The following is a 15608-nucleotide window of genomic DNA, read 5'->3' on the forward strand; positions in this document are numbered from 1 at the left end:
TAACTGGTTAGCTGTTTGAGAGGCTTAATAACTTACTCTCGTTAAGAGCTGCATATTTTGTTACATCTTAAAATCTAGAGGTCACAGATTTTTTTATTAAAGTGATGAAATTCAGGCACTGCCTGAACTCGTGGTATGCTTGGTCTAATTTCTGACATATATATCTAGTAAAAAACTAGTGAAATGTTTTAAAGCACCATAATAATACGATAACGTTTTTATTCTCTGCAGCATATTCCTAAAAGAGCTGGAAAAATATGAACAGTTGCCAGAGGACGTGGGACACTGCTTTGTTACTTGGGTAAAGAAACCTCAGCTCCTTGTTCTCTCACAGTTATTTGCTGGCTCTGAAGAAAGTTAGAAGGAATATTGTTCACTTCTTTTATGTCACCATCTTCTACTGGCATCTCCATACAGGGAAGCAGTCTCAAAGAATTACCGTATTTTGCCATATAATGCACACTTTTTTGCCCAAGTTTGTGAGGGAAAAATAAAGGTGCACGTTATACATGGGTAGTACTAATTCTTTTATTTATGAGTTAAAAGTATAACTCTAGAAATCAATAACGATATCTGTATGCAAAATAATACCCTGGAATACGATATCAGTTTTGTTGAACTTATGATGAACTTGCAACAATGAAGAGTTCTGGGCTTTCCGTTATGCGTAAATATCATAAATTTGTTACCGTACACAAAATTTCTTCCACCTGGTATCTGTTCTTGTGTTTTGTAATTATTTTTTACATACAATTTCTTGTACCATAATATGTTTAAAAAAATCAATGCTAAAATTCCTTTATAATACAAAAAACTAGTACCTAAATATAAACAAATAAAAATTTGAATTAAAAAATTAAAACGAAAGATTTTTCCCTATGAAAGTTTGAGCCAAAAACACAGATGCACATTATACACGGCAAAATACGGTATATTCTCCAGCCAGTTATTAATGCAGACTGAGCTTTTTATTGGCAGTAGCAATGGTTTGAAATAGACCATTTAGTGTACCAGACCTCTGTGTGTCTTGGGGATTCAGATAAATAAGAGTGCCCAGCCCTGCCCTGGGGGTGTGGAGAGACCGTCCAGTTGGGAGGGAAGACAGACAAGTGACCAGGGGGTGATGGCCGTCTGAGCTGCTACCAGGGTTGCACACACCTTTGTAGGGGAAGAGAGAGGACGTGCCCAGCCCCAGCTTGCTTGGTCAGGGGAAGCTTTTTATTTTAATATGTTTCTTTATAAAATACGATTTCTTTAATTTGGGGCTTAAATTACCTTTATCCACACGGCTGCTTTTCTACATAAAAGTTGATCATATGTTGACTTACTGCCATTTGAAAGAGATATTCTAATTTTTTTGTTGTTGTTTATAGGCAGACAAGTTTCAGATGTATGTCACTTACTGCAAAAATAAGCCCGATTCTACTCAGCTGATACTAGAGCATGCAGGATCCTACTTTGATGTAAGTAATAGATTACTGAGGAAGCTGTGAACTTTCCCAAGCTGGTTTGGTATACATAAAAAGCAACATTACTCAAACTTTTACCGAATTTATAATCCAATATTTTATTTTCATTTTTATCTGTCACATATGGTGGGATATTTTTATATTTTCTTCTGTTTTTACAAGGTCCTTCTCAAGTACAGCAAACTGTATATCTGTAACAAATTCAGATTTTAGTATATAATTGTGTTACTATTTTCATATAATCATAAATTGTTACATGTAATATTATGTACAGAAGATATAAACTATTAAACTAAGTTTCCCCTAAAAGCAAAAATAATTTTGAATCTTTTTTAATCATTTATTTTTCCCATGTTAATTTCATGATGTTATTTTCCAAAAGTGGCCTACCAGTGAAATTTTACACATAGCAGTATAACAAATAGTTTCATTGGGAAGTTCATTAATTATGTTCTCATTGGTGTAAACATAGATATAGGTCATCTTTTTTTGAAAGATACTGCAGGGAGGTTATTTAGTACAAAAAAGGAATGGAACTCATGATATAAATACGGATGCTTTTTGAGGTGTCCAGAATGTAGTCCAACGTGTACCAGATACATGCTGATTAAAAGATAAGGTACTTTTGAGTGTTACGTAAAATGTGGTACATAAGGCTGCGATTATATTGTCTATTTCTGTCTTTGTGTTTGTGCCTGGCCAAGTGTGATAACCTGCCCCCCTCTGAAAGTCTGGGACGTCAGCACAAATTTTAGCTTCTGTCTTTGAGGTGAAACCCCACCTGCAGCTGGGCTGATCTTAGTTGTCATTCTCACGACACGGTAATTTCACACCATTGCCTTTGTGAATAGAAAGTCTGCTCCCAGCCCAGTGCGGCCTTTTTCTTCTTTTTTTTTTTTCACTATTTCACACGAAGCCAGGTCTTTACCACTAGAAAGCACTGTGTGGCTGCCTGCATAGTTAGAATTATTTAAGGCCCAAGCATTGATATGAGAGTGTGTGGTACATCTAATGTTTCGAAACAGAGCCATTTAAAAAACCCTTTGCCCTAAAACATTTTTAAGCTCACAGGAGATCATGCTTGTCTGATTTAGAGATTTCACAAATGACACGCCTGTAGTTTTTATTGTGCAGCATTACTGTACATCCATCAGGGACTCATTGAACTCACCATGCTTGGTCCTAGGTGCTTAGCCTAGAAAGGTGAATAAGAGACAGGTGAATAACAGACATTCCTCCCAGAGAGAAATGTAAACAGCAAGGACATTAGGGACATAAATAACTGAGTTACAAATGCAGCGATCAGTTGCTCGCCCCTGACCAGTGAGTGAGACCCTCCTTTTACCCTGTCCAACTCCCTGTCCACTCCCATCCAAAGTAAAATCTTATAAAGGACGAAATTTCTGTTGATATTCTCACAGCCTTTTAGAAAAGGGGAACTTGACTATTTCAGCAGGATTAAACCTTTGTCAGGTATTTTGGAAGACTGCTGTAGTTTTTGAATAGTATAAGCCCGCGATGAGAGGTACTAAGTATGACAACAAAAACAGTGAGAGTGGCGTTTAGAAACACCAGAGATGCATTTCTGAAAACGTTATTAAAACCAGGTGTATTAAAAAGACATTAAAACATCTTTCAAATGAACTGTGGCACAGTCATGACATGGAATACTGTTCAGTAGTGTAAAGGGGTAGTTAATCTCCACACGTGGGCTGAAGGAAGCTAGACATAAGAAACAAAAATACGTTCTGAATGATTCCTTTTATGTGAACTTCTAGACTATGCAAAACTAATCTGTGATGATAGAAATTGGAATAAGGGTTGCCTCTTGGTGGTGGGGGGGGAGTTGGTGGGGGAACTGATGGGGGAACTGATTGGAAAGGGGTATGAAAGAACCTTCTGTGGTGGTGGAAATGTCCTGTATCTTGGTTTGGGAGTTGGTTTCGAGTGTGTTGACATTGCTCAGAACTCACTGACCTGTGCATTATACCGTATGTGGAAAATCATTTAGATGTGACCTTAAATGAACGTGTGTCTCATCATTGAATCATAAATGCCACATTTTTAAATAGTTGCAAATTGAAAAAAAACTTTAAAAACTGTGCTTATGATCTGGAAGCTGGAGGAAGAATTGTCACATTTGTAATTTCATCTGATTGATGCTTGAGTAACAAGTCATCGGGCGATCCCGCAGCCGGCTCCTCACAGGAAGGGCCGTCACATGAGTCATGGTCTTGTCTCCTTTTCCTGGCCAGCCGATTCAAAGTGACAAGCAGATTGAGAACAGCAGGATGTGGTGGTTTATCATTCCAGCGTGAAGCACAGACTATCAGAAGAGAACCATGTTTTTTAAAAATTTCTGAGAAGAATGCTTAGAACTAAGAAAACGCAAATAGAGTGGGTTGGTGTGAACATTCTGGGCTGGACGATAGTGGGGTAATGACAGCACACAGGAGAGAAGGATGCCTTGGCAGTGCACAGCTTGGCAGTGGGAGGAAGGAAGCCCCTTGTCGGGAGGGCTGCGGTCTGTGAGTCGGGCACATGTGGCCGAAACTGCGGTGGGACACGGCGAGTCCTGTCCTCGACACGTGTGGCCTCTGAGGGCCGGCCGCGGGGACAGCCCCCGGGGTTGCTGACTGCCTGTCTGACCTCTGCAGGGGAACCCGTAATACAGTCAGCACTGCTGTCATCTGTTCAAAGGGATAACTTGACTGAGATTTATTATAGTTACATCGAGCGTATTAAAAGAATCAAGTGATTTCTACTTTACATTTACAGATAGTGATATGTGTATATTATTGTGGAAGTAAATCTAGGTTTTAGTCCGTGCTGTCTAGCTTACTTACCCAGTGATGTTTTCACTTATGTGTGTGTGTATGTTTGTGTGTGTGTGTGTGTGTATATATATATATATATTTTTTTTTTTTTTTAATTCAGGAGATACAGCAGCGGCACGGGTTAGCCAATTCCATATCCTCCTACCTTATTAAACCAGTTCAGCGAATAACGAAGTATCAGCTCCTTTTAAAAGTACGTATGAAGCATCTTCAGCCTACACAGTTTTATAATTTGTACATTACTGTTTTGATATTTTTCTATGTGAAGTACCCTGAGTTTTTAAAATAACACCCAGCGTATTATTTTTAGTTTTTAATTCATGTATTGACCTGACCGATTGCTCAGTGCAGCAGGTAAATAAAAGTATATTACTTGATTCTGCACTGACACGTCTCTGACCGACTCTAGTCCCTAACAGAGTGAGAAAGTGAAAAGAAACAGTTAGTCCTGGATCTTTTATAGCATCGCTCGCAGTGGGGCTGCGAGGGCCAGGCGCTGTGTGCTGTACACTTTGTGAATATGGAGTTAACCTCACAGCGGTGCTAGGAGGCGGCTGGGAACTGGCCGGTGACGCTGAGGGACGTGCCCAGAGCCATCACTGGATCCCTGCTCGCTGGGCTCGGCTCGACACTCAGGGCGGCTGATGCCCAGGTTTCCCAGCGAGTCCAGGCAGAACTCGCACTCAGGCAGCTTGCACACTGTTAGCCCTGACGGAGCTCGTTCGCACACAAGTCTATGGAGCGGATTGCTCATACAAACCACAAGGGTCTGAGCCAAACTGACCACTGCTTTTTTTATGAATGATTATAATTAAAATCACACTTGTAAAAATGTTATAGCAATTAGTCTTAATAATAGAATGGTCAATAAAACTTAGAATTTGTGATGCCAGTTATCACAGAATGCGTTACACATACTTAATACACCTTTTCTTAACTACAAGTCAGGTAATTTACAACCTCCAGGTGATGTGATTGATGGTCTTTGACCTACCTTTACTGTGGCTGCTGGATGTTACTGAGCATTAGCATGTGCAGACCCTCCATTCATCCCCGTAACAGTATTTTATGAATCCGTCTGGGTCCCCAGTTGGGTCTTAGCACAATAGGAGATGGTAATGTAATTTTTCTAGATATAAAATAAATTCAGAAGACGGAGTTATGAATGCCTGAAACTCTTCTTACTCTTTTTGTTGGTAAGAAAAATCTAGAAGCAGAAGTGGTTGCATTCTTTTATAAAAGTGAAACCAGATGGAACTTTCCCATTTGCATAGCTCTCCGGCACGTCTGTATCAGAGTCTATTGAGGTGATGCTGTGACCGTCCCTGCAGAAATACGTCGTTGCTATTAACATGAACTAGAAACCACAGGCTAAGCATGTCACCTTCGCTCTTTGCTTTGCAGTGCTGAGAAGGCAGCATTCCTCTTGGTGTCCTCGGGATCTAAGGGTTGTGCTTTTAGCTCGTGGTTCCACTAAAGATCGCTTTCTCTGGGACTTCACATCTAATCCAGTTCTTTAATATGCAAACCTCCCTGGATTCTGCTGAGGGGTTCTTCTAAAGAACAGGAATAAGCTATGTTGACCTCCCTAACGAGGGATGTTTTCTGCCAGGGAGGTTAAGTCTCCATAGATTGCATTTTAAGAGCACGTTTGCTAAGCTGTTCAGAGTAGGTGATAAACACCATCTGGTCGTGGGTAAAGGTGCTTGCAGGTAGTTGAGTTGCTCTAAACCATCCAGTGTGAGACCAAAGCTGACTGCAGTGTCATGTCCCCCTTTGTTGAATACTGGGAACACAGAAGGCTGTAGTTAACTGTTACTGACTGATAATAATCACTAGTACACTGGGAAGAAGATCCAGCAGAATCTGGATTTGTCTTGTTATTGATCACTTAATCACGGATGTTCCTTTGAGATCTCAGACGTAATCACACCCAGGGAGATGCAGTGCAGTCATTGGAGGTGTTCTAACATCGTACTTACAAAGGAGAAGTATTTCACCATAGACATTCCTGCAGGTTACTCTTCCTGCTGCACGGCTGGGGCAGTTCCAGGTTAGATGGCCTTGCGTTGATGGCACCAAAGAGTTCAAACTCAGGCTGGTATCCTGTGGGAAGCATAGCAGGACTAGCTGGACCCTGCAGATACAATCAGTAGCTGACTGTGCTCTGCTCTACTAATCACGCATTTTTATCTATCATTGCTGAGGCTTGATAGTTAACGTGTACTAATTTCATCTTAAACTATAGCTGCATCTGGCTTACTCTGATGTGAAGAAATGTCCTGGTTGAGCAGGACAAACCCTGCCATACATTGGATAAAGAAGCAGTAACTCGTGTTCTATGAGAACAGATGCCCAGTGGACCACAGTCTGTTTTATCTTGAAAATCATGGATTTTCATTCCTGCTCTCATTTCTGCAAAGATCTTGCTGGTAGAGTGTTTCACAGTCTTTGGCTGGTTCATGGTCTTGCTCTTCTGCAGGAGCTCCTCACGTGCTGCGAGGAAGGCAAGGGGGAGATTAAAGACGGCCTGGAGGTGATGCTCAGCGTGCCCAAGCGCGCCAACGACGCCATGCACCTCAGCATGCTGGAAGGTGAGTCTGCCAGGCCCCAAGGGGCAGCCGTGCGCCCCCTGCTGACTCAGTTTGCAAATGGATTCCCATGCCCGGAAAATCCTGGCTTCGTGTTTAGTTAGGAGTGAAGAGTCTAGATGTGAATGTCTTCTTTTTTAAAGAATTGCTTCTATTGTTTCCCTTAAAGACCACGTAAAATACTTCTACCTCTTTAAACGCCTGTCATGTCCTGTAACTGGAGAACTTCGTCTCCACACTCTGCACCCCAGGAGCACTTGGTGTCACTGCCTTCGGCCACCTGGTCTCTGTATTAGGTGGATGGTGGAAGGAAGGATAGACGCGTCCCCCAGGATTATAAAATCCCTAAAGCAGCTGTTGCTTCCCCATCTCTGTGTCCATTGCATCACTTGCTAGAGCCTTGAACATGGCAGGGACCACATCCCTGCTTATGCAGTTGAATGTGTTAGGTAACATATTAAAGAGAGAATCCGATAAATATGCTTAAAATTATGGTCACCATTACAGTTTCTATGAATGCTTCTGTTTAAGAAAGCTATTTCTGTGTTACAGATCTTAACTCTTAGCAGGTTACACAGTGATGTTTACAAGAAGTAATCCTGCCCGGGTGGTTATGCCGGCCGGGGATATTGAGTGTCATTGTCATGGGTAACTCTGATAACATTGAGCAGTACACTAGTTAGGGCAGAGGTGCTGTTGTTACTGTGTTTCCCTGAAAATAAGACCCAGCTGGACAATCTGCTCTAATGCATCTTTTGGAGCAAAAATTAATATAAGACCCAGTCTTATGTTAGATAAGACCGGGTCTTACATTATAGTAAAATAGACCAGGTCTTATCTTACATAAGACTGGGTCCTATATTAATTTTTGCTCCAAAAGACGCATTAGAGCTGATTGTTGGGCTAGGTCTTATTTTCAGGGAAACACAGTAGTAACAGAGACCCAAGAATCACAGGCCAAGCAGAATCACTTTTTCTTTCTTTGGTGTAAAATTCTGAGCTGGTGTGGCAACGCCTTCGTAATGTCATCGAGGACTCAGGCCCTGTTCCAGCTAGTTTCTCGCCACTCCTTGTGTGTTGCCTGGCTGGCTCGGTTCAGGATATGTAGAGACCATGTTCATGTTCCCTCAGGCAGGAAGTAGAGAAAGGGGCAGGGGGGCTAGAACTTGTACACATGACACCCCACGTGGCCCATGTAGGTGGCTGGCTACGCCTAACTGCAGGGGGTGGGGGCTGGGAAAGGTACTGCTTGTTTGAGTGGCGGGGGGAGGGGGGACTTGTGCTATTGGGGGAGAGGGAGAGAGTGGAAGTTGGGCGATAACTAGCAGCCCCTGCCCAGGTATCTGCTTTGTGCCTTGGTGGCCTAAAGTTTGTACAGTGGGCCACTTCCATGAAATGCTGAGCAGCAGTGCAAGCCAGCCAGTGGCCAGAGCCTCAGTGATTCGCATGAAGACTTGTGTGTGCAAAGGAGAGCAGGCTCACCAAGACCATCCCCCAGAAGGAAGGCTAGACCAGGGCCTTGAGGAAAGGCTGGGACTGTGGTGGAATGTCGGGGAAGGGTGTTCTAGGCTGAGGAGGCAGAGGATCGGGACACATGGGGGACATTCAGTGAACCCTTGCGGACAGAGGTTGGTGTGATGGAACGCTGTGAGTGAAGGGGGTCGGGAGGCAGGCTTGCAACTGTGCCTCAGATAGTGAGAATGTCCCCTAGGGAAACAGAACTTACAGAACACAGACAGGAGGAGTCGCTGCATTTTTTTGAACAAGGGGAAATGTATGCAAAGTCGTGTTTTAGGAAGAATTAGCGTTTGTCAGATGGGTCTGTGCTGGGGAGACTGGAGTCGGGTGGCCCAGATAGGAAATAGGAAACTGAGATTTAATGGATGGGTATTTTGTAAGTGTTTTAGTAGTCATAATGCTGTCTTGTGCATCGCTTTTATTTTTCTTTTAAATTGATTGTACCTCCTTTTTTTATGTTGTAGGGTTCGATGAAAATATTGAGTCTCAGGGAGAACTCATCCTGCAGGAATCCTTCCAAGTGTGGGACCCAAAAACCTTAATTCGAAAGGGTCGAGAACGGCATCTCTTCCTTTTTGAAATGTCCTTAGTATTTAGTAAAGAAGTGAAAGATTCCAGTGGGAGAAGCAAGTACCTTTATAAAAGCAAATTGTTTGTAAGTATAGGCATTCAGAATTGTAAGTTTAAAGGTAACACAATTGCAACCTTTTTGTAGGTAGAGAAAAGTTGCTGTTCGTGGCCTTCAGTTTAACCTCCCCAACTATCCTAAAATGTGAAAATCTAAATTGTCATGTTTCCATCTTCCTCCGCTAAATTCTTTGACAGCCTTGAGCCCACTAGAGGGCGCTCATGAGTTTGAATTTCCCTAGATTTAGGACACTGCTTTTTCTAAATCCCATGGACTAACTGCAGGATATGAAAACACTTTGTAAGTGAATTTAAATCATTTACCTCCCTTGTGCCTTAACTAGATTTATGAATACATAAATTGGTCACATCAGACTATGATTAACAAGTTCTCATATCATTCTAATTAATTTTTCATTCACTGACAAGGGAATATACTTAAGCAGCCTTACTGGGTGGCTCACCCTCGGCTCTTAATGATGAGGTTTGATTTTTTTTTTTTTTTCATTAAAGGTAAATTTATGAAAAAATAAATTTATGTGTTTTTACAATAGCAAAATACGATTATTGGAGGAAAAAAATACGTAAGCCAAAATAGTTTTTAAAAATCCACAATGCCCACATCTAGACACAGCTACCCTTGAGTGCTTGGTTAGGCACAGTGAGGCATTTGATTCTTATTTAACTTTTTAGTACTTCCTGGCAAGAGAAACATGCCTGGTACCTTTTTTTTTCACTAATAGCACGCCCAACCAGTCTCTGTAAAACCACATGTGGGCTGTCAGAAAAGTCTCAGGCAGGTGTCGTCCCCTGGGTCCACTGTACTTCCATCTTCCCTCAGTGGGCAAGATCAACACAAAATTGCTGGGCAGGGTCAGGCAGAGGAAGATTGGGCAAAACTAAGGAAAAATTACCATCATAGAAAGAAAAAAACTGTGATAGAATTTGGTTTCTGTATGCAAAGTACAGAAGATTGCTTATACGTATGGGTAGATGTTTGGAATTTGGACAATTTATACTTTATGTGTTCTACTTTTTTATGATATCCATATGCTAATCAAAGTCCCAAAGGACTAAAATACTACCAAGTGTAGAAATCATCTTAATAATAATCTGGAATTTGCAAGTCCAAGCTAATGGTTTTCATCCCATTTTCTTTGGCTTATATCCTGTTTGAGACTGTCTTTTGGATCACAGCCCTGCTGACATCATTTTAGATCATATATTTACTGGAAAGAAGAAATGCAGCATTGCTGGCGAGTAATTTCACTAGCTGGCTTTAATTTATCCATAGAGACCAGCCTAGTCTGTTTTCGAAGCTGATACATCTTCACTTAATTTATCTGTTAAAAGTTAAGGTTCCCTCAGAGGCCGCCTCTGGAGGTACAGATTATGAATCACTTCCTTTGCTGGGGAGGGGAGGACACATTGGGGTGAACTTGATTGTGCTGGGGGCACTGAAGAGACTGGCTTTCATCTACACTCTGCCCTGTTTGCGCGTTATAGTTGTATCTATCACAGAGAGAAATTCTGTCTCTTAGCCCGTAAAATCTTTGGTGAAATACTAAAAGTTAATGCTGTTGATAAACAAATTGGAAAATAACTGAGCACACATTCATTGCCCTTTGTGAAGCTACTTCATTAATGCTGAAAATGTAAGGCAGCTGCTGTTTTGCAAGTAGAACAGACCCATTTTATATTTATAAGGTGGAAATAGCTCTCGGTTTTCCAGATAACAGGGTATTCAGATAGTTGGCTTTCCTTCCTCTGGGTTTGCTTGTTAACCAGCCTCAGAATCCCCAGTAGAGGTGCTCGCAGGAAATGAAAGACGAGAAACCAATCGTGTGTAGCCGAAGAACACAGTACCTCATTTTAGCTAAAACGAGCTCAGAGGATTACCTATTAATGTGAACAAACTATGTTGTTATAACCTAGCATGACCACAAGTCACCAGAAGTGGTTCTCTTGGTCTGTGGATTTTACTTACTGTCACCTAATGATATAATTGTCTTTTTGTCCAGACCTCAGAGTTGGGTGTCACAGAACATGTTGAAGGAGATCCTTGCAAATTTGCACTGTGGGTGGGGAGGACGCCAACTTCAGATAATAAAATTGTCCTTAAGGTACGTTCACTGGAAGCTTGGAGATGTGCTGTGTGACACGTTTATCACGACAAATGTGTGCTTTGTTATCCTGTTGTTGAGCCATACTGTTTTTTATATCATTTTATGTGTTCCTTTTATCTCCTTTTGGGATTGATGCTTACCACAAGAAGAATAGAATAAATTCAGTTTGGTATTCTAGTGATGAAGTAACTTGAGCTAAACTTCTGCCTGCCTACTAAAAGATCAAATGGAGCAAGGTCTTCAACCTTCTCCCATTCTTCTAGTCTTCAAAAGAATTAGTTGATTCCGTAAGAGATGCAGGAGGTTGAGGTATAGGAGGAAAGAGATATGGACCCATCGCACGCTTGACCTTTGGTTTCCAAAGGAAAATGTGCACGTGGTGGGTTTGTGAGGGCCTTTGACAGTTTGAGGGCTGAACATGCCAAGAGTCTCCTAGGCATTTTGGCTTTCTAGTTTGGGAGCAGAGGAAAAGTGAGAGATAATTATCAGGTACTGGGTTAGATAATGTTATGATTTAAAGTGTTCAAAAACATTAAGGGTGCTTTGAGGTATAAAGTCTGTAAATATAGGAAAATATCTTTGAATACTTGATTTGAACTCTGTTTTGATTATACTCCCCTCTCCTAGGGACGACATAGGGCTCTAAGAGTGTCTTATGTACTTCCCTCCTGTGTTTGAGAAAATACAGATGGAACTGTCTTCTTGAGCTGTCTGGAAGGATCATAATCGACTTCAGGATGTTTGGGGGAAGATGTAGACAAAGATTTGTAGAATATTGGGAGAGGAGCCAGAAGCTTAATGGGACTCTGGTGTGTGACCTTGCATGTCAGCGATTTTTGTCTCTTACATTCCTTTACTCTCTCTGGGATTCCCAGCGACTAGGAGTTATGCAGCGACCTGTCAATCCTGTCGGGCCTGCGCTTTAGTGACTGCTGCCTGTCCCAAGACATTGTGCTTCTCAGGTCACATGGAAATGATGGACTGTTTTGCAATGGATTTATGATTACCAACCCAGTGTGTTCTTGCTAGTACTGACTGGCATAAAGCCCTACAATTGCACTGATAGCTGAACTTTTCTAAGGCATAAAGTTTTAAAATATACTCAAGACCTTAAAACTTCCAACTTACATTAAGTGTTTATCCAGATTAGTTGTGCTGACAGATGCCAAAGGGTACACTTAAGAAACAGTGCCAGATATTTTAGCCAGATATAGATTACTTTCATTTAGGACATAATGAAATACTCATGATGCAATTGAAATATAAGATTTCCTGTGGGCTTTGCCAGATGAAAGTTTTCTAGGAAATTTTCAGTAACATTTTTCTGACTCCCAAGGAGAGACTAAAGGAAATGGTGTCCTCATTAATCTCAGAGATGGCTTGGTGGTGATGGTGATGGTGGAGATGGTAGCAGTGGAGGTGGTAGTGATGGTGGCTGTGGTGGAGATGGTGGTGAGAGTAGAGATGGTGGTTGAGACGTTCATAATGGTTAAGAAAATGGCGCTTTTGGTGGTAAGGCGGTGGAGGTGACGGTGGTCATGGTGGTCATGGTCATGATGGTAATGGCAGTGATGGTGATGGCTTAGAAATTGTAAAACAAGTCTGTGGCCTTTTTCACTTTTATAGTCTGCAAGGGAGAATTTTGTTTCTAAAGCCTTCCTTAAGCAGATTGAGACTATTAGGAGAATGACTCTCCATAAATGTGAGGATCAGTTTGCTTTATATCATGGGAATTTTCTTTATTTCTGAACCATAGTAACAGTTTTCCTTTGTCTCCAAGCTCTGCCAAATGCTCTTCCTCAGACACTTCTCTTTGTTTAACCTCCTGAACATTCGTGCCAGACATAAATTCCAGTAGGTCTGTACAGTTCACATTTTCCACCCTGAGATGCTTATTTCATGCACAAATTCCCCTGTTCCCTAATCACCCTGCCTCCTACCCCAGAAGAAGTCAGTTTTATGGCTATCCTGGCATCCAGTCCTGGCCTGGGAGTAAGGGGCTCTGTTTATCCTTCATTTCCCCATTTCTACCCCTAAATAACATTAAAGACATAGCCTTCAGTTATAACGTTTTATTTAGCGAGTTCTCGGTTTTAATTTCCTTTTCCAACATGGGCTTTGGCTTTCTAGTTTCAAAAACAAGGTCTACCATGAGAAAATGGTGGGTTCCCCACCCTTCATGATCTCATCTACCATCCCATTGACAATTGTTTTAATCATTTACAGGGAATTATGCTTATATCATAGGAGGCTGATGCTGTCCTTAAGGAAATTAAAAACTGTTACTAAGGCCCAGAACATGTAAAAAGGGGAAAAAAAATACGAAAAAAAACCTACCTCCTTTGAGGCACAGTGAAAGAAATAAAATCTGGAAAAAGTGATGCCATATGTGTTCATTCAACAAATGCTTTTTGAATATCTGCTTTGTGTCATTGTCCGAGAACCTCTCTCTGGTTGTAATGGAGTCAAGGTAAATCCACCGAGCATGACTGGCAGTAGGTTGCACTGGTTTATTCTGGTGGTATAACCAGAGGTAGATAAATGCAGAGCTTGGGGCCAGGCTCTGTCATGCACTCCGGGAATTCCAGCTTCTTCACCTGCCGGCCGTGTGACCTCGGGCACATTTCCAGTGTGTCCAGGCTATAGTTCCTCATTGAGAACATGAGGATAAGGGAGCCCGACTCCACAGAGTGCTTGTGGGAGGGAGGGGAGGAGGCAGCAGGAAAGCGTGGCAGCTGCAGCTGTTGTTGGATGCGTCCAGGGCACGAGGCACGCGACGTGTGGGTGTTAGTTCAGATTCCTTTGACACGTCAGTAGCCACTGACCACTACTCTGGGCCTAAATAGCCTCTAAGAATCTTTGGTTTGGGGGTAGTTGTGCTTAAAAGCTCTTCGGGCTGGGGAATGATTGATCATTAGAATATTCAGACATCTGGAATGACATAAATGCTATAAAACTAAAACAGTTTTGATGAAAAAATTCAAAACTAGGGTCATTATTTGGTGGAAAATTAAACATAGGATGTGGTTGCTTTTCTGCCAAAAAGGTATTTTTAAAATGGGAAGCTCCAGGAATGGGGGAGGCCTGAGTGTGATTAGTGCAGGACCTGGAAAGGGCCCCTTCTGTGCCCTGACGGACCCTCCCACCTCGTTAAGGCTTCCAGTATAGAAAACAAGCAGGACTGGATAAAGCACATCCGCGAAGTGATACAGGAGAGGACCATCCACCTGAAGGGCGCCCTGAAGGAGCCCATCCACATCCCCAAAACAGCCCCGGCAACCAGACAGAAGGGAAGGAGGTGAGTGCCACGGATTTTGTGGAAGTTGATTTATTTAACAGGGAGAGAACAAGGCGATGTTAACTTACTATTTTTCAAAACTCGTTCTCAAATATTTTGAGGAATGTTTGTTTTTTTTAAAAAAAAAAATACAGTTTATATATAACATAATTCTTAGTAATGAAATTTCTTTGTCAAGGCAAGAACCTGCTTCAGCTTATAGTAAATGAAGGGCTGTGTGCAAATCCCTTGTCATGGTCCCTTTCCCACCCCGCGTGCGATCGTGCACGTGGCCTCGGACACGTTACAGCGTCTAGACGTTTTTGTTTCTCATTTCTAAAATGGAAATAACCGTATCAGCTATATTTTCTTATTGTGTGAGTTATGGAATGATGGATGTTGGCACTTGGCCCCGTGCCTGCCCAAAAGCCTGGGCTCAAATGAAGAGCCATCAGTCATCGTAAATACCGTGGGGGTAGCTGACTTGCACCTCTTTAAACAAATCTGTTGTTTCTCCAATGACTGATAGACAATCTTCAATCACTCTTGGAAAACAAATCCAGCAGCGTCAGGAATTCAAAGTTTCTTTGTGTCTCCAGGGATGGAGAAGACCTGGATAGCCAAGGTGATGGCAGCAGCCAGCCTGATACAATTTCAATCGCGTCCCGGACGTCTCAGAACACACTAGACAGTGATAAGGTAAGTTGTAACCAAACCTTTCATTGGGGACGTCAGTGTAGCTAGTCTGTGGTCTGGTAGGAAGTAGCCTCTTTTTTATCTATACACGAGAGGTGTCATCAACATTTTCAAACAAGTGCTATGTGCCAAGAGTTGTGCTAGGACCCGGTACCTGGGGCAAAGTCTTTGGGGTGTCCCAGTTAAAAGACGTGAATGCTGAGAATTCAGGAAATACCCCTTGCCTTTCCCAGTGCAGTTACCTAGTTTTCTGTCAGGGTGGCTGTGGCAGTGTGGTCAAGCAGCGTGTTATTTTCTGTTCAGCAGGAGAACCTGTTGTTTTCAGTTAATCTCACTCAGAGCCCTGGTGCATAAAAGCAGAGCTGCTCTGGTTGAAGCAGGGGCACCGACGTCCTCCAGATTGGCCGTGAGGTGCCTTCTAGAACACAGGAAGTGCGCCCTGGTGTGGGCCTGCCCCCGTGCTGACC

The 15608-nt window shown here is 42.2% G+C and overlaps 1 protein-coding gene across 3 annotated transcripts in view; it reads left to right on the forward strand.

Annotated features, from left to right (window-relative positions):
- TRIO (trio Rho guanine nucleotide exchange factor) overlaps positions 1 to 15608 on the forward strand; it is a 322955-nt gene that overhangs the window by 217128 nt on the left and 90219 nt on the right. For all 3 annotated transcript variants that reach the window (XM_074329065.2, XM_074329063.2, XM_074329064.2), the window contains exons 26-33: positions 232 to 301; positions 1374 to 1463; positions 4407 to 4499; positions 6789 to 6900; positions 8880 to 9070; positions 11064 to 11165; positions 14324 to 14466; positions 15045 to 15144. In XM_074329065.2, coding sequence (XP_074185166.2) covers positions 232 to 301; positions 1374 to 1463; positions 4407 to 4499; positions 6789 to 6900; positions 8880 to 9070; positions 11064 to 11165; positions 14324 to 14466; positions 15045 to 15144 — 901 coding nt within the window. The remainder of the gene's footprint in view (positions 1 to 231; positions 302 to 1373; positions 1464 to 4406; positions 4500 to 6788; positions 6901 to 8879; positions 9071 to 11063; positions 11166 to 14323; positions 14467 to 15044; positions 15145 to 15608) is intronic.

Source organism: Rhinolophus sinicus, chromosome 3 (assembly GCF_057876585.1).
Source record: "Rhinolophus sinicus isolate RSI-liver-muscle chromosome 3, RSI-T2T, whole genome shotgun sequence".
Classification (NCBI taxonomy): Eukaryota; Metazoa; Chordata; class Mammalia; order Chiroptera; family Rhinolophidae; genus Rhinolophus; species Rhinolophus sinicus.